Source organism: Haliotis rubra, unplaced genomic scaffold (genome assembly GCF_003918875.1).
Source record: "Haliotis rubra isolate DU_JTF1 unplaced genomic scaffold, ASM391887v1 Scf1405, whole genome shotgun sequence".
Taxonomy (NCBI): domain Eukaryota; kingdom Metazoa; phylum Mollusca; class Gastropoda; order Lepetellida; family Haliotidae; genus Haliotis; species Haliotis rubra.
Window position 1 is genome coordinate 131,756 of NW_025765343.1, and position 24,624 is coordinate 156,379.

At 39.2% G+C, this 24,624-nt stretch overlaps 1 protein-coding gene across 1 annotated transcript in view; it reads right to left on the reverse strand.

Moving 5' to 3' along the window:
* Window positions 1-230: 230 nt before the first annotated feature.
* LOC124268940 (anaphase-promoting complex subunit 7-like) overlaps window positions 231-24,624 on the reverse strand; it is a 28,411-nt gene continuing 4,017 nt past the window's right edge. Inside the window, 14 exon segments of the mRNA XM_046703963.1 lie at window positions 231-1,216; window positions 3,314-3,431; window positions 4,500-4,616; window positions 5,686-5,798; window positions 6,670-6,714; window positions 8,934-8,981; window positions 8,984-9,048; window positions 11,143-11,284; window positions 12,104-12,233; window positions 12,924-13,012; window positions 13,810-13,905; window positions 14,648-14,735; window positions 22,399-22,512; window positions 24,263-24,378. Of these exon segments, the coding sequence (XP_046559919.1) occupies window positions 1,160-1,216; window positions 3,314-3,431; window positions 4,500-4,616; window positions 5,686-5,798; window positions 6,670-6,714; window positions 8,934-8,981; window positions 8,984-9,048; window positions 11,143-11,284; window positions 12,104-12,233; window positions 12,924-13,012; window positions 13,810-13,905; window positions 14,648-14,735; window positions 22,399-22,512; window positions 24,263-24,378 (1,338 nt within the window). The 3' untranslated portion in view covers window positions 231-1,159.

Consider the following 24,624-nt stretch of genomic DNA (forward strand, 5'->3'; position numbering starts at 1 on the left):
GTTAGAGCTGATGATATATCGTAGTATAGATAATCGTGATACTTCATCTGACGATAAATATATCAATACTTTTTTTCGCATGTGATATGTATCATTGACCTTAAAATTGTTAATTTTCACTAATAATTGACGGTTATGTCAAAATTTACACTGTTACTTGCTAAAAAAAACCTCCTTTTTTAAAGAAAATAACGAAAGTTAGCATATCATGATATGCATCGAATCGAGTCGTATTGTTCGAAGACATCGCAATACGTATCGTATTGTGAAATTTCTGTATCGTCACACCTCTACAAATGGTAGTTAATCTCGGAAGGTGTCATGATCAGTTTCGCAAACCAACTTATACAAAACAAAAAGCCTAAGCAGACGTCAGATATACAACAATAACGTACGGTATAACCACACTGTACTCAGCATGTTTAACCATCTGGGTTCCGAAGCTTATTGAAAAAGTACCACACAAGATAATAAATGCAGTGATACCAGCAATGAATATAATCTAAACATCAACAAAACAGACAAGGCAAAAACAGCCCAATAATTTACAAGTTAAATGTCTATTACTGATTGAGCAGCGGAGATGTAAGTTCTAACAATATGCTGTTTTGATTTGCCATTTATGCCTGTATGCTCCAGGGATGGAAATTAACGCTTGCCCATAGGACCATGGCTAGTAGAAATTATCTTGGGCTAACCAAATTATAATTCGACTAGCCCATCGTCTATTCGATTTTTAATACAAGGTAAATTATACATTTAGTGTATTCACCCTATCAAATCACTGTGCTTGATATTTGGCAAAACTTTTGGCACATGTTTTGAAATCTGTAAGGACTGAAAATCGAAAGACTTTTTTTTCTAAAAGAACATCAACATTTTGGAACAGGGGCACACTTAGGATTTCGGAGCAGGGGTTGGGCGGAGGGGGTTGTGGGGTTGGGTTGGGGCTGCGCACACAAATCACCAAGTCCAAAGGTTAAGGGGAAATGCTCCTCAGGGAAAATTTTGGGGGGAGATCCGCCCCTGTGGAGAGCTATCAAGAGAAAAAACAACATGAGCCCTGTGGGGTTTTAGGTTTTCAAGTTAATCTCCATCCCTGTCTGCAGGGTCCACACACAGAACTAGCACTGAGGAAATGACTAGGGTTGAGCCTATGTTAACTGAAGTCAGTCTCGGACCAAGTGCTCTCCATGTCACTGCCTTCAAAGTCAGCCTGCAAACAAAACACACAATTAGACAATAACCAATCAGATACGAGGAATCATAGAGCATCTGTCACGTGATAATGAATGGAGTCACACCCGACTGTCTCGCGACGGCTATCAGCATTCATTTACGAGCAACAGAAAGTCTGTATTTCTGCGTTTCAAATGGGTTATTCTTTATACTACTCAAAAATGCTAAGGATCCTTAATTCAATCCTATTCCCATGGTCAAGCCATGCATACCACTCAAAATATGTAAGGATCACCTGATTTTTCTTATAACTGTATATATAGAGATCTCACCCAAGAGTAAACTGATATAAATTATATCAACATGAGTTGATGAAGTTACAAATATCCGAGGCTTGCCCAGGATATTTTCACTTTTATCAGCGAGTGTTGATATATTTGACATCAGAAGACACGAGGGTGATATTATATTTATCATCAAAATAGTTTTAAATGAAAAATGTACATCTCTGAACACAGTACTGCCATCAGACTTGCTGTGCAGCGACGTCATAGAATTGTGACGTCATCAAGGTTTTGACGTCATAGCATTGTGAGTCATGTAATTGATGATGTCAGGGCATTGTACAAATGTCAAAGCGATATCTCCCTATGTTTCCATAAATTGAAAAAGAATCATAACGGCCATGCATGGCCTTCGAGACTACTGTCTCCTGATTGGCTGATAACCAAATGGGCAGGGCTTGTGTAACACTACTCTTGCCAAACGATATCACTGATTTTGTATCAGGTTTTTGTGTTGATTATAAAAATGTTGTTGTTGACACATATATTTTTTCATAAGAACTGGCTTCGATAGTTTTGGCAGTTATGAAGTCATAAATGAAAAAAAAAAAAATAGGTCTGCAAACTTTGCATAAATAGCTCTTAAAATGAAGAAAATTGCATGAACTGTCAATCCAGCACAAAAATTTCACTGAAGTACTGTATGTGATATTTATTGTAAAAAAGAATATGTGCTCGAATAGCAATTGTAATAAATGTGGGGACCCAACACTTTTTAAACACTCAACATAAGGGACCGTTCATAATTTATAGCTAGGGGGGGTGATGATGATTTTTACAGAGAAGCATGTACAATGTGAGTGACCCCCCCATAAAACTTATGTACAAAGTATGTGACCCCCCACCCCTCCTGTCATGTACCAAATCAGTGACCCCCTCCCCATATGTTTTAAGCATTAATTTTAAATATGTATATGTACAAAAGGACTGGACCCCCCTCCCCCGGTTCATGTGTACAAACTTCCAAAATTGAAGACCTCCCATACCTCAGCAGAAGAAAATAGGTGACAAACCTCACCCCACGCTTCTCTTAAAATCATCATCACCCCCCTAGCCATAAATTATGAATGGTCCCTAAGGTTTCTGCAAAGACCCGTTGAGTTGCATGCTTAATTTCCATCACATCATGGTCTGATTCCAAAATGTGTTTGTAGCGCAAATGCTGTCAGAAGTTTATCACAAAGTTTGCAATCACCTTCTGGATCACAGCCCAAATGAATCCATGTCATGTAACATCACTAACCACTAATGACATCATATCACGTAGTTCTCACCAATTAGGTGAAGAGAAGTTTTTTCAATTGACCACAATCATTGTGAATTCTAAACAGCAGTTTATGTAATGGAGAAATCATGAGAATCACAAACATTAGAATTCAAATGAGAATCATAAGCAAAGTGAGTGAGTATGGTTTTATATTTAAGTCAAGCCTTTTGTTCAAGTTCCAAAACAACATGCGTCATCTTTGACAAATGATAATGTTATGAAGTTACACAGATGAGAGGAGTGAAAATATGTCATAGATCATTTACAGTTTAATTCAGACAGGTTGATCATATCTAATATGGCCCTGATAACCAGTCTGATCAAAAAGCACAACTGGCCATAACTAACATTGAGCTGATGCATCTGAAGAAGCATCTGACACAGATTCATCCATTGATGTAATGAGATTCCTTTAGGGACAACTGCTTAAAGATTTTCTAAGAGTTATACAGAGTCTGTGTTTTCAAATGGAATGAATTCTCTTGATGAAGACAATTATTCAGATGACGTCGTCATCACTCACATCATTGTCACTTCCCCCCATCTCCACCTCCACGTCGTAGCCTCCCTCCAGGCCCATGTCGTTGTCCTTCTCCAGCCGCTCGATTCCCTCACGAGCCTTCACGTTCAGCGGCTCCATCCTGCAACCGATAACATTCAACCTGTTCATGGAGGCTTTGACACAAGAGATGTCGCATAACCTGTAAATGGAGGCCTTTGACACACAAGACGTCACACAACCTGTAAACGGAGGCTTTTGACACACAAGACGTCACACAACCTGTAAATGGAGGCCTTTGACACAAAGAGATGTCACACAACCTGGAAATGGAGGCTTTTGACACAAGAGACTGACTGACTGACTGACTGAGTTTAGTTTTACGCCGCTTTTAGCAGTATTCCAGCAATATCACGGCGGGGGACACCAGAAATGGGCTTCACACATTGCGCCCATGTGGGGAATCGAACCCGGGTCTTCGGCGTGACGAGCCAACGCTTGAACCACTAGGCTACCCCACCGCCCCTGACACAAGAGATGTCACATAACCTGTAAATGGAGGCTTTTGACACAAGAGATGTCGCATAACCTGTAAATGGAGGCTTTGACACAAGAGATGTCGCATAACCTGTAAATGGAGGCTTTGACACACAAGACGTCACACAACCTGTAAATGGAGGCCTTTGACACAAAGAGATGTCACACAACCTGGAAATGGAGGCCTTTGACACAAAGAGATGTCCCACAACCTGGAAATGGAGGCTTTTGACACAAAGAGATGTCACACAACCTGGAAATGGAGGCTTTTGACACAAGAGATGTCACACAACCTGTAAATGGAGGCACTTGACACAAAAGAAGTCGCACAATGTGGAAATGGAGGCATTTGACACAAGAAATGTCACACAACCTGGAAATGGAGGCTTTTGACACAAGAGATGTCGCACAACCTGGAAATGGAGGCTTTTGACACAACAGACTGCAGACACTAGCAAGCGATTTTTTGTTTGGAATTCAATTCCTGTAGGCAAGTGTGACGATTACTGGAAACACTAGCATGTGCCTAACAGCTTGCTCTGTACCTCCAGACATGTGCTGGCAACACCAGGACTCTAAGCTTGAAGTTTACACCTACTTTTAGCAATATTCCAGCAATATCACAGTTAGGGGGACACCAGCCACACTACTGGGCACCTGCTGCTGCACTTACGTGATGGTGATGATGTACTGGTCCATGGCCTCCTGTATCCTGTTGGTCTGGGCCAGGAAGTCCCCCAGCAGCTGATGTAGTCGGCCGGTAGAGTGACTCTCCAGCTGCTTCTGGAGACTGCAAGACGAGGCGACGCCATTAGTACATAAGTGTTTTCATCATAGTGTTGGGATGCAACTTTGATAAATTTGGTAACAAATATGCAAATGAGGCCATTTAGCAGGAACTAATTTTAATGTGCTCAATAAACTATGTCTGTCATTCTGTCTATTTTATTTATTTATTCAAAATTCAATTTGATGATTTGAAAATCTGAGATGCTATGCTGAAAAGTGAGTGAGCTTTAAACAATATTCTAGCAACATGACGGCGTGGGGACACCACAATTGGACCTCACACATTGTACCTATGTGGGGAATCAAACCCGGGCCTTCGGCATTACGAGCTAATGCTTTAGCCACAAGGCCACACCACCGCCCAGTCGTTCTGAATAAGTACAGACAGGGTTTTCACAATGCATAGATGTTGCGATAGAAAAGCAGATATACCTTTCACACTATTCATGGAGGCTTACAACACAATATCAGACAACACTTACCTACAAGCTCAGTATACTATTTCTGACATTCTGAATAAGTAGAGACATGTTGCATCCCATGTGTTCAACAACTGACTGACTGAGTTGGTTTTACACCACTTTTAGCAATATTCCAGCAACATCACGGCGGGGAACACCCGGAAATGGGCTTCACACATTGTACCCATGTGGGGATTCGAACCCGGGTCTTCTGCGTGACGAGCCAACGCTTTAACCACTAGTCTAACCCACTGCCTCTGTGTTCAAGGAGAGTGGCAACACACAATCAGTGAGTGAGTGAGTGAGTTTAGTTTTATGCCGCACTCACCAATATTCCAGCTATATGGCAGCTGTCTGTAAATAATTGAGGCTGGACCAGACAATCCAGTGATCAACAGCATGAGCACTGATCTGCACAATTGGGAACTGATGACATGTGTCAACCAAGTCAGCGAGCCTGAGCACCTGATCCCGTTAGTCGCCTCTTACGACAAGTATGGGTTACTGAAGATCAATTCTAACCCCCGAACTTCACGGGTCCAACACACAATCAGACAACAATAGATACACGAGTATTTGAAAACAGAAGTACTGTGCATGTCAACTCACAGTTCTATGCCCCGATCATGCTGCTGTTCCTGGGCCAGGATCTCACACATGTTGTACACAGGGTCCAGAGATGACGGGTCCATCTTCATCGCCTTCTCCAGATAGGGCTTAGCCTGGATACAACCATGCAATATCATACACATACAGAACACTTAACACACAGTTACAGTATACAATCTGACTGACTGACTGAGTTTGGTTTTTACGCCGCTTTTAGCAATATTCCAGCTACATCACGGCAGGGGACACCAGAAATGGGCTTCACACATTATACCCATGTGGGGATTCGAACCCGGGTTTTCAGCGTGACGAGCCAACGCTTTAACCACTAGGCTACCCCACCGCCCCAGTATACAATCAGTTGTCTAATTTCATCAACAGCTGTTATTCAGATTCGGAAATCATCCCCAAAACTTTTCTTAAGATCCAAATCAAAAGCCACGAAACTTTCATTTGGTGATGAGCGAGTAAGTGAGTGAGTGGTTTTACTCCATTCTTAGCAATGCAGCTTTGTCACACCACAAAGTGGCTTCACACATTGTACCCATGTGTAGAATCGAACCGTGTTTTGGCATGATGAGTGAATGCTTAAACCACTAGGCTACTCTACTACCCTTGTTTGGTGATGAATATGACCCATATAAACATGAAAAAAAAGATGTCACATTTACATTTTGGGCAAACGATGAACTGGTATGTAGTGTGGCTTCTTTACAATAGGGGCTGTGGGGTAGCCTAATGGTTAAAGCGTTGGCTCGTCACGCCAAAGACCCGGGTTCGAATCCCCACATGGGCACAATGTGTGAAGCCCATTTCTGGTGTCCCCCGCCGTGATGTTGCTGGAATATTGCTAAAAGCGGCGTAAAACCAAACTCAGTCAGTCAGTCTTAACAATAAGACTTAATGCAATCACTTTCTATCTGACTATCTGCTGCAAAGTATTGGATATACATGGCTAGGAGCTAGAAGAACACAGTTACCTACCTTGGATATCATATTTGGATCTTTTGACAACACAGATGCATACAGCTGAAACATAAGATCCTCCAAATAATATAACTTAATCACTTTACCCAATAATATACTAAAGAACTAATGTTCGAAACAAGACATACCTCAGTATCTACAGATATGCAACATCTCACGGTAGTACTGTCCCATGCATTAAAACTTCAGATGATCCTGTCAGGGTTCAAGGTTTAAGGTGAAAGAGCAATGTATGCTTGCAGTTCAAGGATCATATGATGGCGTGCACAGTGTATGTCTGTGGACTTGTACTAGTTTATGTCATTGTACCGACAGGTAGATTTGTGTTGTAATAGTAAAACGAAATTGCACTTACTATTAATATTTTCCAGACACATTAATGGCTCTAACGCTAAAAGTCGCTATTGTACAGTTTATGATTGTTACATTTCCAGAAAGCCATTGTTTATCATTTGTTAATATCATGTTTTTCTCCCGACCTTATCATTATATCTATAATTGATCTGTATTCGAGTTGCGTATTCAGATAAGCAACATAATGCTTGCTTACCAAAGGGATTCCTTTGAAATAAATATGTTTAAAACCACTGTATTGACAATATGGAGCATTGCACATATCAAACATTGATGTCTTGTCGGGACAGATTAATTCGGGTCACTGCTGGGATATTGTTGAGTGTGTGGTGTTTGACAGCACACAAAACATATTAAAGATTAGGAATATAATGGAATGATAAAAACAACTTGAGTCCACCAGAAGTGGTACATGGACTTCACACATTGTCCTTTCAACAATTAACTGTAAACAGAATGTTTGTTTCTTATTTAAAACCACACTCAGTAACATGACACCTCAGGGGTGGAAATAACTTTATAATTGCTATTGTAAACAAATCACTTGCCCTGATAATTTTTCCACTATTCTGTTTCTTCTTGATTTTTAAACAAAACCAGTCAACTGGACAGTAGTATGATATACAAATTATTTGACACCAGCCAATGGGTTATTTCCACCCCTGTAAATAAGCCTGTTAAGTCAGGACCAAACAATCATCTATGGTGCAGGAGACAGGATTGGGAATGTGTTTTGTTCACTGACGAAGTCGAGATTTCATCTGGACAGCTCAGATGGCAGAGCAAGCGTGTACAGACTGTGAGTGAGCGCTATTTTGTGGCGTGTCAGTGTTATGGTTGGGGAAGCATCACATGTTATGGTTGGACACAACTTGTCAATGTCAATCACAGGTCTGGCGATACAGGATGAGATCAACTGGGCCTCATGTCATCCATTCAAGGACAGATGTAACATCACGCTTCAGCAAGATAACAACATGAGATCACTGTTGTGACAGATTTCCTGAGACAGCAGACCATTCCATTCTAGCCAGTTACTCGACCTGTCCCCATTGAGCACGCTTTGGGATGAAATGGAGATAATGCCCAGAATCAGCCAGCGCTAGTTGAATTGGGTGACTGACTGATTTGACTGAGGACAGTTTTATCGCTTCTAGCAATACTTCCAGCAATATCCAGCTGGGGACACCAGAAATGGGCTGTAACACATTGAGCCCATGTGGGGATGAACCCGGAGGCGCGCGACAAGCCAACGCTTTAACCCAGAGGCTACCCCAACGCCCCAGTTGAATTGGGTGAGGTGAGGTGAGGTGAGGTGAAATTGGGTTTAAAGTCGTACTTAAGATTATTTCGCTTATATGACGACGTGCATGCGTGTGTATGTGTATGCATGGCTGCTTGTACTAGCCCAGACTTAGCTCATTTTATAGTGCTAGCCCACTGAGATACCATGCCGCAGTTAAGCATGAATACCATACTCGGACACATTATACTGACTCCCAGCCGACCAGTCCTTGTTGTGCCCATTAATGCCGAGCGCCATGCGGGGACCAAATACCCGATCTTAACATCTTTGGTATGATGTGACCGGGGATCGAACCCGCTCTCCGGGTGGACGCTTTAACCACTACACCACGGAAGCGGTTAGATCGTCTTGGTATGAAGACACATTATTAACCAATTCACCGAGCATGACAACCCAATTAATTCCTTGCACTTACACCAGCATACACTGCGGAGGACCTATTCTGAACCTGAATCTCAACTGCCGGAAAACATAACGAGAGAAAGCCTGAAGGAAGGTCACTAGCCAGCTTGCACCTCATACTGTCAAGAGAGGCCTACATTTTACATAAAACAATGACTTTGTATTGATATATATTACACTATTGTTTACGACGACGTACAGTGAACGTTCTCGCACTGTTCCCATGTGTACGTATCATCCGCCCTGCCCAGATCTTAAACAGAGACTGAGAGCATCTTTGATTTTGTTGTTGGAGAGATAACACTCGATGAGACCTGAAACAGAAACAGATCTTTAACAGAGGCTAGCATCCCTAATAACAACATCCGTATCATGAGTGTTGCTTTGAAGCAGTCCGGGGCCTCGTTTCACAAAGCTTTCGTAGCGCTACGACTATTGTAAGTCAATGTTGTAGAGGCTAGCATCCCCAATAACAACATCCGTATCATGAGTGTTGCTTTGAAGCAGTCCTGGGCCTCGTGTTGCAGCAAAGCTTTCACAAAGCCAGAGCGCCACGACTATCGTAAGTCAATGTTGTAGAGGCTAGCATCCCAATAACAACATCCGTATCATGAGTGTTGCTTTGAAGCAGTCCGGGGCCTCGTTTCACAAAGCTTTGAAGCAGTCCGGGAGGCCTCCCCAATAACAACATTCATGAAAGCTTTCAGTCCGGGGCCTCGTTATCGCCAAGTCAATCGTAGTCAATTACAGTCTAGGAAGTATGAATGCTACAAGAAAAGTTACGAGATCTTAGGCTTACGAGAGCTTTGTGAAACGGGGCCCTGATATTTGACGTTACACCTGTATTACACAATACTTATTGTTACACATTCATGTAGGTTTCATAATTCAACATTTTACCCACTTTAAAATCATTGTGGCATTCTAATTTCAAAAAGAAATTCACAGATGGGGATTAGCCTGATGATAGAATATTGCTTGTGATCAAAATGAACTATAACATATGTCTTGTTAGTCATGTACTGTTTGAGAGGCATTGCTGAAGTTGTAGGTGACAGGAACAACAAGTCTTTATGCTTGTAAAAGTATTATAAATGGTAAAGTATCTATACTTACTGACAGACTGACTGAGTTTGCCTTTTTCATACTAATTAAACCCACGCTTTTAGCAATATTCCAGCAACATCCGCGGTGAGGGGACACTAAGAAATGGGCTTTTTCTATTACACATTGTGCCCATGTGGGGATTCGAACCTTTGGGTCTTGCAAAAATTATTAATGACGAGGAAATTTCTATGCATTTTAACCACTAGGCTACCCATGGGCCCCTATCTATACTGAAAGGTCGGTATTGTACAATAAAGAAGTTGATCATCCATAAAGAATGTCATTCCTATTGTTTACAACTTCTAGAATGCCTCTCAAACAGATCATTCCCCGTCTACATGGAGAAGTGGTAATCCGCACCATACTTGAAAACAGTATAATTATAAATACCGAAACATCGCTATTGTACAATAAAGAAGTTGATCATCAATAAAGACTTGTCATTCCTTTTGTAGTCATGGTAACAAGATGTTCCCACTATCAACCCCCAGGTCCCATGCCCATAACTTGTACACAGGTCAAGCTGCTGTAAAATATGATAAATGGTCACTCTATAACATACAAGGTACAAGGAAGAGAGGTTTATGGATGTCAACTTCTTGATTATGAGGAACACAATGTTTCAGACGAAGCAGTATATACTTCAGAGGCCCAGATAAGCTGCGTATCCGGGTAAAATACGCATAGAAAATTTCCAATTACGCATTGAAAAATAATTGTTGCGTACCAATTACGCATTTAAAATGTTAGATACACAAAAAGTTTAAAACAAATGCGTACGGAATATATTTATAAAAATCGCTTGCGTAATGAAAAAGACATCGATTGCTATCAAGTTGTACTGTTAGTATAGGACTAGTGTTGTACTGTCAGTATTGGATAAGTGATATTTTTATGAAATCATTTCCATTATATTTAAGTTGGTTTTGATAAGGTATGATATTAGGCAGAGTATACCTGCTTAAACTTACTCAGTCACATAATACTTAGGTGAGTAAAATGACTGAAATACGCACATTTTTGAAAGCAGTGGGTAACGGAAAATGAAATACCCACTCAACATTCATAATACCCACTCCAAAAATTACAGTTGGTACAGTACCCATATGAGCTAAATCTTATCTGGAGCTCTGTACTCCAAAACATTGTGTTCTTCATAACATAAAACTGACATCCATAAAACTCTCTTCCTTATGTGAATCACTTCTAAATGTCATTAAAAGACCTGAAACAGTCACAGTGACATTGTGACATATGTTAATGGTACACAGAACAGCATACAGGATATGTTCAGTATTTACCATTGTAAGCTTCAAATCGATGTGGAGCGAGTCGGACAGCCTCCAGGAAGTGAAGTGTGGCATCCTGAATCTTCTTTAGTTCTAGCAGAGCTGTACCCTTGAGGATGAGAGCCTGTATAGACCTGGGATCTATCTGATACGCCTGCAACACAAGTGAATCATAGCTTGTACTGTTGAGAAGTAGAATCAGCCATAGTTTCAGGCTGGCTTTAAATCTGCTGGTCTTCATGACAACTTTTAGACACCTTTTTGAAGGCGAAATCTGTACCGCTCTGCATTGTAATTACAGCTTTTCTTAACCTGTCTATAAACATCTTGAGCCCTTTTTGATTTCAGAGAAACGCAAAGTACTCCTTAACAAAGATATAGATAAAATAAAAATCTATTTTGGTATATGCATTACATTTGGACAAAAACAAGATGCCAACAACAGTAGCTGGGAGATCTATGACTCCAGTACACAGGAGTGAGTGAGTGAGTTTGGTTTTATGCCGCAGTCAGCAATATTTGTAAATAATCGAGTCTGGACCAGACAATCAGGTGATCAACAGCATGAGCATAGATCTATGAAATTGGAATACGATGACATGTGTCAACCCAGTCAGCGAGCCTAACCACCCCGATGATGTTAGTCACCTTTTACGACAAGCATGGGTTACTAAAAAACAATTCTAACCCAGATCTTCACAGATCCCAGGACACAGGACAAGCAACACAGCTTTATTTGATGTGCTTCAACAGTGATAAACAATGTAAAAACTAGGTTCTGAAGTTTGAAATAAATTCACATTCTCAATATGTCACCCTGACTTTTAAATATTGCAGTTTCAGAATGCGTGCTTGGTTGAGCTCTTTCGCATCCATTTCAAATCGAGTAACAACTATCTTGTCACACCATGGTCTTGTTATGTACCATTACAATGTTAGATCCATGAGCAAACTGTAATGAAATTGTGGTTACCTTTTGAGCAAAGTACACAGCTCTTGCCGCCCTCTCTTTGGGCTTTGTGATGCACATTAGAGAATAGTAACCCATGGCAACCCACGGTTCAGTGGCACCATCAGAGATGCACATCAGCTGCTGAGCCAGCCTGTTGAATAATGCAACACCAAGGATAAAACATATAGTCAAAGTATTTCTGACAGTTTACTTTTGACAGGTTAAATATAAACACAGAACACAAAACAAGGCATTCCAGACATCTGCTGTAGGCAATATGAGTGAGTGGGTTTGGGTGATTGAGTTTAATGCCACAGTCAGGGCCCCGTTTCACAAAGCTCTCGTAAGCCTAAGATCTCGTAAATTTTCTCATAGCAATCGTACCTAATATGCTGTAACATTGACTTAATGTAGTCGTAGCGCTACAAGAGCTTTGTGAAACAGGGCCCTGGACCAGACAATCTGGTGATCAACAGCGTGATCATCGATCTATGCACTTGGGATACAATGACATGTGTCAACCAAGTAAACAAGCCTGACCACCCGATCCTGTCAGTCGCCTCTTACGACAAGCATGGAGTGAGTGAGGTTTAAGATTGCTTTTAGCTTTATTTTAAGTACTTCACGTGTGACCTTAATCTGGAAGGGAAGTGATGCAGATATTCGATGTTATCAATTTTGATAAAACCCACCCCACAACCTGGGCATGATGGTGTGGAATGGTGCTCATAGTATCAGTCACTGGTTCTGGCATGATTATTTACACGCCTATAGATGGTAGTTATGTTGTTGAATGAAGTGTTGTATCACAAACTGAAATGTTAAAATGACTTCGTCTCACCCTTGTAATTCCTTGAATTTCTTTTCTCGTTTAAGAAGGAATGCGTAGAGGTCCATGTTTTTCAAGACTAGTGGATCTAACGCGTGTACCTGAAACAATATGAAACAATACACCAATGCAGTGTTTTCCCTTAACCCTAAAGAGCTGCAGGCCTAAGGACCTAGAACCCTAAAAAGTTGTGGGTCCTGATCAGAAAGCTGTATTTTCATAAGGACCTTAGCAGAAAACAAAAAGCTGTGGGTCAGAAAACAAAAGTGGTTTTCAGTGGTTTTCGCCTTCAGGCCTAAGGACCTGCCCTCGTGCACTATCATATATAGTTAGTTAGAGAAAACCCTGTTATGTAACTTGTAGTATACATCAGTGGAGCACCGTGGTGTAGTGGATAGCATGCTGGCCTCTCATGCCAAAGGCCCGGGTTCGAATCCCGGTGGAGACACCAAACGTTTGTGACCTGGGTCTCATACTGTGTGTGTCCCTGGGCAAGGCACTTAGTCCACATAGCACTCAGTTCACCCAGCTGTTTAAAATGGGTACCTAACAAGCGAATGTGCGGACCTATACGGTGGTGTGAAACGCTTAGTAGCGGCTTCGAAAGTACAATTCTGTCAGGGTAATAATGTAACGCCAGAAGTAGCATTGTGTTGGATCCTAGGATGCCAAAATTAGCATTATTATTATAAAGCTTTAAACATAGACGAATAAATTGCATGTTATTTCATGGCACTCGACTTGCTAAAGAAGCAACTGTTTCCGCATGTATGAATGGAATTCATTCAACTTGTGCTCAAAACCAATAGTAGCGAATGAAGTATTTGTCAAAATATAACAGAGATATGACACCACTGACTATCGAGGATGCAAAACTCTGTGTTTTCTGTGTACTTACCCTCTGGAAGACTGCCATGGCCTGATTATACTGGCCATCATAGAACCTGGCCTCCCCGACACAGTTCAACAACTGCACATTGTCCTTCAAACATGTCTGGAACACAACACAAACATGTCTGGAACACAACACAAACATGTCAATACAGAGTTGAGGAGAGGAGATGCCTAACACCTCACTTAAAATTACTGCACTTTTGATGCGTACAGTGATGCGTATGCTCGTGTGTGTGGCTGCTTGTGCTCCATCAGACTAATACTGTTTTTATAGTGTTGGCCTGATATAACATGGATACCCAACTTTAACACGGTACTCTGACTTCGAAGCAACCAGTCCTTGTTCTTTGCCTTAATGTTAAGATCCAGGCAAGGTGTTATTTTTTAACATCCTCTTGTAGGTCATCGGGGATTGAACCATCGACTTACGGCTCTGTCAGAAACTATCCACTGGACCAAGATGGTGGGATCAATATCATGTATCTATGGGAGATATTATAGATCCTCACAGGTAAAACGTTTCATAGCTACTGTCTTTCACTTAGAGTTTCATATATGAGGATTCAAGACTCAAAAGTTCATCACAACTTGACAGCCAATGGATGATAGACTATTATACATTATGTTTGACATGCCATACAAGATATACAAGGACTGAATCACGAACCTGGGCCTAGATTTTTGAAGCTCTCTTAGCGATAAGATAGTCGTAAATGCCATACATTAACTTTAACCTATGACTATCTGAGCGCTAAGAGAGCTTTGAAAATCTAGGCCCTGCTGCAGAACAATTAAACCTGAGTAAAACCCCTGATTTTATGCGAGACAACTTGTCTGCCCACCTTGGTTTCCATGTGTTTGAATGTCTGAACTGCATTAGAATACTCCTTAGATGACAGATATGCGTGACCTTTGATCCAGGATGATAACCTGAAATAATTAGAATATATTCATATTTACAAAAATAGTTTGAAAGTTCCATTTCAAATATAAAACTTAACACCTTATGCTTTGGGAAAAGGGGTTGTCTGAAAGTTTTCAACCCAACAAACTCAACCTTACAGGACTTTTCCAATCCAAGCAAACAGCTCTCACTGTCATATCTTATTTGAAAATAAACATCATCACTAGCATCATGAGCCTTGACATTTTTGAAAAGTTGGTTAATGAACTTCCTCACTCCCCAGAGTTTCAAAAATCCCATTGCCCGACGTCCGGGACAAGTCAATTTTTATTTCCTGCCATCAAATAATGGTATCTTACTTGTCCGTGGGCTACTAGATAATTTCTGCCTACGGTTTCAAACTGCAAATAAACTTGGATTTCATGTCATATTTTCTCAAAATGTAGCTATTAACATTTGACACAATATGAGAACAAAATGAAGTAACTTTCACAATGATAATAATTTAGAGTTATCTTTCGTTGGTATTTATCATTCCTCAATAAATAGTCCAGTAAATATTAACATTAAATACCATGTTGATTTATTCTTCCATAATTAAATCATCATGATTATGTCATAAAATCAGGGCAAGTGGAAAATTAGTCAGGGCAAGTTACTTTCTTAAAGGCACTTGCCCTGTGGCAAGTGGCTTTTAATAAAAGTTTTGAACCCCTGCCCCCAAAAAACTGAAATGTCACAATACAGGTTTAAAAACCTTTTGGTCCAGGACCTGCAAACATCCAGGTTAGAGCATGTATCTCCAGCAACCCATGTTTGTCACAGGAGGAAACTAACAGGATCGGGTGATCGGACTCACTGACTGGGTTGATGCATGTCACTGTATCTCAGCTGTGTAGATCGATGCTCATGATGTCAATCACTGGGTTGTCTGGTCTAGGATCAATTATTTACAGACTGCCATCATATAGCTGCGATATTGCTGTGTGGCAAACTTGCTCTGACACAAACGAACATGTAATTTTCTGACAAATTTAGAATAAATTTCAAACCATATTGCTGGTAAATCCTTGCTAAAGCCCTTATACAGCCTAATTTAGTATAAAAGCCTAAAATTCAAAGGATATATGCCACATAGGGCACCCAGGCGCTCTCACAACCGTCCACTAGGGTGAAGAATGAGAGAGTGACAAGCATGGCCGATCATGTGACCAACTTGGGCGCCAAAAGATGGGGGAAAGGGAGACAACTGGGGTGAGTGATTTTACGTCCACTTTTTTGAAGGGAGCTTCAAAAGGGGATTCAAGTGTTCCACTATAGTTCGCAAGAAGAAGAAGACAAGCAATTAAGCATGAGCATTACATCTTTTTTCACTCCAATTTCTTAGTTAACTAGACATCAAGTTGTTCAAACTATTACGAGTTGTTCAAACTATCATGTTGGATTGAGAGACGACTGCTACATAATACTTATACCACCATGATCACCCTTCATTTAAACTTCTTGGTTCCTACAACTTATTTATACTTTTATACACGCCAATTTCTTAGATAATTGGACATAAGATGTTCAAACTGGCATGTTAGATATTTCCTTCACCACGATCACCCTGCGCTTAAACTTCTTGATGAACGAGACATAAAAAGGTGTATGAAATCATCATGTAAGCCTGAGACATAAATGTTACTTGTACTTTTATCACTTCTCTCTTGAATTGTTCAATGAATTAGACACAAGTATGTGAAATTATTATGTTGAAAGTGGACATATGACGGCTACATAATATTAACTCTATAATTCACTTTAATCCCTTTGGGAACTTGATATAAGTCGCTGAAATCATGTTTGATGGAGATATGAATACTACTCTATATTCACATCATTTTCCAAAATGTGAGATATATGGCTACATAATATTAACTTTATAATTCACTTTAATCTCTTAGTGAATTTGACATAAATCGCTGAAATCATGTTTGATCGAAATATAAATACTACTCTATATTCACATCATTTTCCAAAATGTGAGATATTGTGTTTATGCATCTGAAATACACAAACAACAATGGACCGTTCTCATATAATGCATATAACATGATAATTACCGCCTCCTTTCATAAAAGGTCTAAACCGGTGCTGCCGATTTTGAACATGCTCCCTATTTGAGTGGTATTTGTGTATATCTGTTTCATATTAGTGACATCCAGTTTGATGTATTATATAAATCTCCCTATGAAAAAGTTTCTGCTAGAGACAGAAGCCATTGTTTAAAAAATAACAACATGTTTCATCTATTCAGGAATATTAACTGAGTCCTTCGACTCACTTTGAGACCTCTACAACTTATTTACATCTTCTTTCACTCCAATTTCTTAGTTAAGTAATGAGTGAAATCATTATGTTAGATTGAGATGTGCTTGTTACATGATATTTGGTACCTAAATCCATGCTTAGTTGGATATGAAGCTAGCCAAGGTATCGAAATTATCTTTTGAGTTTTCAAATCCTTGTATTTATATTACCCTTCACTTTAATTTTTTTTAGTGAATTGAAGATAAGTCTAAAATAAGACTTGTTAACTATGAACTCAGGCCCAAAGGTTGGGAATGAATTTTTTGATGCTTGATGAATCCTTATTCCTGTAAGATCTTTCCTTTCAATTTTCCTAGTGAACTAGATATCACAAGTTCTGATATCGCCATTGAAATTATGTGATTCTGAGATGTGAAGGTTATATAACACTTTTACACATATTCACACTTCGATGTTCACTGAACTTTTCTTTTATATTTTAAGCTTGTTGCTATTACCTAACCACGCCACCTTAGGTTAAGGAGCAAATAGATCGGAAGCGTGCTAAACCTGTCTTTAAACAACATTATACCTGGATGTTGTTTCTTTTATTCTCTTTTTTACAAAGTTTTTTCTTTTATTTTCCAGCAAACTTAAAACCATTTTAATGGGCATATAGAGGGTATAGCAGACACCCCATGAGACTGCTTCTTACTATAACAACAATAAAAACAGTTTTGCTTTTTAAATATCATGTCTCACTTAGGAAAATGGATAATAAAATTAAAATAGTTTCCGCTAACTGTAGGGGACTAGCTGACAAACAAAAGAGAAGAGAGATTATGAACATTTGGAGAAAAACGAAGCCACCGCTATATGCCTGCAAGACATACACATCTCTGAAAAGACATAGGAATACCATGAGGGAATGAATGGGGTTTGAAATGTATCATATCACCATTTCGGTCAAATTCTAGAGGTGTTGCAATATTGTTTAACAATGATAGAGAGATCGATATTCATAAATATAAGAAAGATGAGAATGGTAATTTCATCATTGTTGACATAAGTATCGATGGTATAAGAATAACCCTAGCCACTATCTATGGCCCTAACCAAGATATCGCCTGATTTTTATAGAAATCTATTTAATCAAATTGATGCATTTTGATAATGAATCTATTGTGCTCTGTGGTGATTGGAATGTGGTACTTGACCCAACCATAGATCTAGAGAACTACAAACATATTAATAACCCTAATGCAAGAAATGTTATTTTGGAAAAATAGATCAACTTAACTTGATAGATATCTGGCATGATCTTAATAGTAATACACGAAAGAAAGTATACTTGGTGGAAAAAACCCTAGACAGCAAAGCCAGGTTAGATTTTTTGGGTCTCCCACGACATGTTGGTTTGTATGACAGTAGACACCTGAAATTCTCCCTGGTTATAAATCTGACCACTCTACCATAACACTTACTTTTTCAAATAATAATAACACAAGAGGAAAAGGTTACTGGAAATTTAACACCTCTTTTATTACGAGACAAAGAATACATAAAATAGTAAGGACCGAGATAGAACTAGCCAAACAGCAATATACATTTAATAACTATACCGAAGATATAAAGAATATTGACTCGAAAATGATTTGCTCTTAAGTATCGATGATTGTCTCTTTCGGAAACTTTGTTGATGAATATTAGAGGTAAATCAATATCCTACAGCTCCTACATTAAGAAATTAAAAAAAGGAAAAACTAAAGAATTGGAAGCTAAAATAACTGATACTGAAGACACAATCCGTAGGAACTTTCAAAATATAGATGAGGCTCTCTTATCTGATCTATCCACATATAAGTTAGAACTTGAAAAAATGAAAGAGGAAGAGGTCAAAGGTATCCAAATTAGAAACAGAATGTTATGGCAGGAAGAAGGCGAAAAACCTTCAAAATATTTCTGTAACCTTGAAAACAGACAATTTACCAGTAAAGCCATTAACTGTCTGTTATCAGACGACGGTGAGTTAATTACTGACCCGAAAAGGACATTCTGTGTGGAGGCAAAAACAATTTTTATCAAGATTTATATGCTGAAAAAAGATAACAAAATAGACCACAGTGAAATACTATCCTAACTTAACGTTCCTGTTCTTCCAAAACACTTTGACAGAAAAACTAGAAGAGCCAATAAATATGAATGAAATACCAAATGCCTTGAAATCTATGAAAAGCGATAAAAGTCCCGGTATTGCTTGGGATATTCAATAGAGTTTTCAAATTCTTTTAATTGTGATCTGGGAAAATGGATATTTAAGCTATATAAATGAAGTGTTTAAGAATAATTATCTTACTTTAACTATGAACAGGGGTAATAACTTGTATACCTAAGCAAGGGAAAAGACAGAAAACTGCTAAAACTGGCGTCCAAATTCTCTGTTGAATTTCGCGGTATAAGCTGATTAGTGCTTGCATTACTAACAGATTAAAATGTACTCTCGATTATTTAATACAAGAAAATCAGACTGGCTTTATTCCAGGGAGATGTATTAGTGAAAATATAAGACTCCTTTATGACATTATTTGAAACTCGAAAACAAAACATTAAGGCTCACTGCTGTTAACTGACTTTGAAAAGGCCTTCGATACTGTTTCAAAACCTTTCTATCTATTCTGTTATGAAAAAGTTCGGATTTGGCAACTATATGCTCAAATGGATATCGCTTAACAAGTAATGCCACTTCATGTCATTCAAAATGGCCAATTTATCTGACTTTTTCCCTAATTCGAGAGGTTGTCGTCAAAGGGACCCACTTTTCACCATATCTTTTCTTTTTTGTCTGAAATTCTAGGCATTATGATCCGTGAGAATTCTGATATCAAGGGTGTTGTACTAAAACCGTAAGGAATATAAACTAGGCCAATATGCTGATGACACTCAGCTTTTCCTGGATGGCACAGACGATAGTCTAAAGGCAGCTAAGGATACACTCTCTTTATAGAATCTCTGGATTGAAAATTAATGTTGATAAAACTAAAGCAATATGGTTGGGGGCTATGATTAATAGTAAAGATATTATCTGTAGGAAATATATATTGGATTGGTTTCTGGTAACTTTGAGGTGTTGGGAATAGTATTAAAACGCTAAGCTGAACGACCTCTGGGTTATAAACACAAAAAAGAATGGCTCAAATACTGAATACATTAGGAATTGGCGTAAGAAGACATTTAACTGTTATCGGGAAAATTACAGTTATTAAAACTCTAGCTCTTTCCTCCTTGGTTCATATCTTCACAGCTCTACCTAATCCACCAAATGCTTTTATTAAAGACCTAGAGCAAATATTTTTCTCTTTTCTATGGAATGGGAAACCTGATAAAATAAAAAGAGTAACATTAAAAAAGGACCACCGGGAGAGGGGAATTAGGATGACAGATATCCTTTCTTTCATCGATTCACTAAAAATAACAGCATTGAAAAGATGCCTTGGTAGAGCTCCTCGTAATAACCCGTGCAATGTTCCCATTATATCATTACTTCAATTAGGAGCTAATAGTGATCTATCTAATGAAGTGGATAACCTTTATTGGAAGGATGTGTTTCAGGCATGGACGAAGGTATAGATCATCTTTAAAATTGATCAACATGACTATGAGAAAATACTTCATGAACCGTTGTGGCTAAATCATCAATTTGTTAACTCTTCTCTTTTTATCTCTAGTTGGTTTAATAAGGGTGTTACTGAGATTAAAGATTTATGTAACTCTGATGGACTATTATCTTTTGATGACTTTAAGAATAGATTTAAAGTTAAAGGTACCTTTTTGGATTACAATAGAGTTTTAAGTAGTATTCCCAATACATGGAAAGCCACATTAAATGACTATAAACTAGAAAATCAAAATCTTGGTATTAATGAAGCGATATTAAAAAAGGCTGTAGAATATTTTACGATAAATTGATCAAATCAGATAGATTGCCTGATGTGTGTAGAAAATGGGAAGTTGTGATAAATATTGCTATACCTTGGGACGCTATTTTCTTAAATTATAGAAAATGTACAAAGGATATTAAACTCTTGGATTTTCAGTACAGATTCATTCACAAAGCTATTTACACAAGAAAAGAACTAGTAAAGATGAAAATAATTGATAATGATCACTGTATATTCTGTAAAAAAGAATCTGAAGACATTGTACATGTGTATGTTTCATGTGATATTGTCCAGACTTTTTGGAAAGACTTAAGTACATATATTAAAAACACTGTTAATATTAATATCCTATTTACGAAATTTACTATATTACTGGGGATTAACACTGGCTACCTTTTTATTGATAATATCATTCTTGCTGGAAAAAGATTCATATATTTATCTAGTATTAATGATAGAAAACCATCCTTGGACACATTTCTAAATTCACTAAAAACAATTCTATCAACTGAAAGATATATAGCCAAAAAATAACAACATGACAAAGTTCCAGAAAATGGCCCAAGGAATTGAAACTGTAGCATCCTTCTTAGGATAAATATATGATGCAATACCTACTATAAAGTGCTAATAACTACTATAAAAAAGCTCTACTCCTATTATATTATATCTAGCTATACTGTGTGCTATGCTAACACAGTTATCTCACTGCACCATACTTATTACAGAAATGAACCCGAAATAATATTCTCAAATTAAAATACTTATTTATATAAGTGTAGCATGCGCATATACAGCATTGTTCTGGCGGATCAAATTGTTACTAGGTCATAATGGATATTTCATTACACTATTTTTGTATAATGATTTTCTATGAAAATCAAGTGTAATATGTGTTAGCTCAAGACTATACCCTCTTAGTATTTGATGCATATGTCATGCTTGTTTTACTATTTCACTAAATGATACTCAAATATCACCATGTATGCTTCACTGAAAGTTTGTCTTACTACATCACCAAATGATACTTAAATATCACCCTGCACGCTTCTCTGAAATGCTTGTCTACTACTGTTTTCATCAAGTGTCCTTATGCCATCCTGTATCCTCTTAGTAGTTGATGCATATGTCATGCTTGTTTTACTATTACACCAAATGATACTCAAATACCACCATGTATGCTTCACTGAAAAGCGTGTCCTACTACTTCACCAAATGATACTTAAATATCACCCTGCATGCTTCATTGAGATGCTTGTCTACTACTGTATTTTGTCAAATGTCCTTATGCCATCCTGTATGCTCCACTAGAATGAATAAAAATTAATTAAAAAAAAAAAAAAATGAGTAAGTCAAGATAAGTAAAAATAATTGTTTTCATTGTTTACAGAATAACCAAAACATGAATCAAACCACAACATTTCTTGGTGGAGGTTTACTGACTGCGAGTGCCCCTTACCATTCACAGCTGGTGCCGTGGGGAAGACTGTTCATGATGAGTGAGGCAACATCTGCGCCTTTCATTCCCAGCGTCAGCAGCCCGACAGCTGCTTCCAGAGCCAGGGGATGCTCTCTGTAGGTAAACAAGCAGTGCACGCATTATCACATGTTCATGCTGCCTAAGTATAGAATACATGGCATAGACTACATAGTCTCTGATACCCGAATTAATACATTTTTTGTCATTGTATGCAACCATGCTGTGTACACTTGAATGAATGCTCCTGTGATGCATGCTGTACACTCAGGTATGAGAACTGTAATCTACAAATTCCATAACCTAAATACCCTATGATGTCTCCACTCAATGAACTACAAGTCGGCACCAATTGACCTACATCTCTGCACCCTGTGACCTAAATGTCTGCACCTTGTGACCTACATGTTTGCACCTTCTGACCTTCATGTTTGCACCCCATGACCTAAATGTCTGCATCCCATGACCTACATCTCAGAAACCTGTGACCTACATGCCTTCACCCTGTGACGTACATGTGTGTCTTCACCCCATGACCTACATCTCTGCACCCTGTGACCAATATGCCTGCACCCTGTGACTTACATGTCTGCACCCCATGAACTACATGTCTGCACCCCATGACTTACATGTCTGCACACTGTGACTTACATGTCTGCACACTGTGACTTACATGTCTACACCCCATGACCTACATGTCTGCACCCCATGAACTACATGTCTGCACCCCATTGAACTACATGTCTGCACCCCATGAACTACATGTCTGCACCCGGTGACTTACATGTCTGCACCCTGTGACTTACATGTCTGCACACTGTGACTTACATGTCTGCACCCCATGAACTACATGTCTGCACCCCATGAACTACATGCCTGCACCCCGTGACTTACATGTCTGCACCCTGTGACTTACATGTCTGCACCCCATGAACTACATGTCTGCACCCCGTGAACTACATGTCTGCACCCTGTGACTTACATGTCTGCACCCTGTGACTTACATGTCTGCACCCCATGAACTACATGTCTGCACCCCATGACCTACATGTCTGCACCCCATGAACTTCATGTCTGCACCCGGTGACTTACATGTCTGCACCCCATGAACTACATGTCTGCACCCCGTGAACTACATGTCTGCACCCCATGACCTACATGTCTGCACCCCATTAACTACATGTCTGCACCCCATGAACTACATGTCTGCAACCTGTGACCTAATGTCTGCACCCCGTGACCTACATGTCTGCACCCTGTGAGTCTGAGTATGACTTACAAGTCTGCACCCCTGACTTACATGTCTGCACCACATCACCTACATGTCTGCACCCGTGATGTACATAATGTTTGCATCCTGTAAATTACATGTTTGCACCCTGTGACCTACATATCTGCACCCTTTGACCTACATGTCTGAACCCAGTGACCTACATATCTGCAGCCTGTGATCTACATGTTGTCTGCACCCTGTGACCTACACGTTTGCACATCATGACCTGCAAGATGTCTGCATACCAGGACCTTCATGATGTCTGCACCCTGTGACCTGTATGACATCTGTACCAAGACTTGATGCACGAACCCATGATGTATGGTCCCCACTTCAAAACTGCACCCTGTGACCTGTATGACATCTGTACCAAGACTTGAATGCACGAACCCATGATGTATGGTCCCCACTTCAAAACTGCACCCTGTGACCTGTATGACATCTGTACCAAGACTTGAATGCACGAACCCATGATGTATGGTCCCCACTTCAAAACTGCTATGCAGTCGTGTTACACCTCAATGACATAAGCCTTCAATGATTCAACATGCACATGAAGCAACAATGTCTCACCTGACAACCTCCTTGTAACAAGTCATGGCTGATCTATCTCTTCCATCTCGTAGGTACAGTTTGGCCAGCGCCAGGTTGATCTTGGCAGTCCGCTGTTTGGTGTTGATGCTCTCAAGCTTAAACATGCATTTGTGATACTAAACACTTCTGCAATTGTGCAACACATAACATATCATGATAACAGGTGTGTTATATATAGAGATTATTACCCTTTAGCGAGCATAATACCTAATTTTTATTCCTAATACGTGTATATAACATTCATTATACGGAAACACACAAGGTTAATAATCTCTTTATCATATAATGTCACTCTTAAAATTTATCAAAAAAAGAAGCAGATCGTAGTGAATTAATATGAA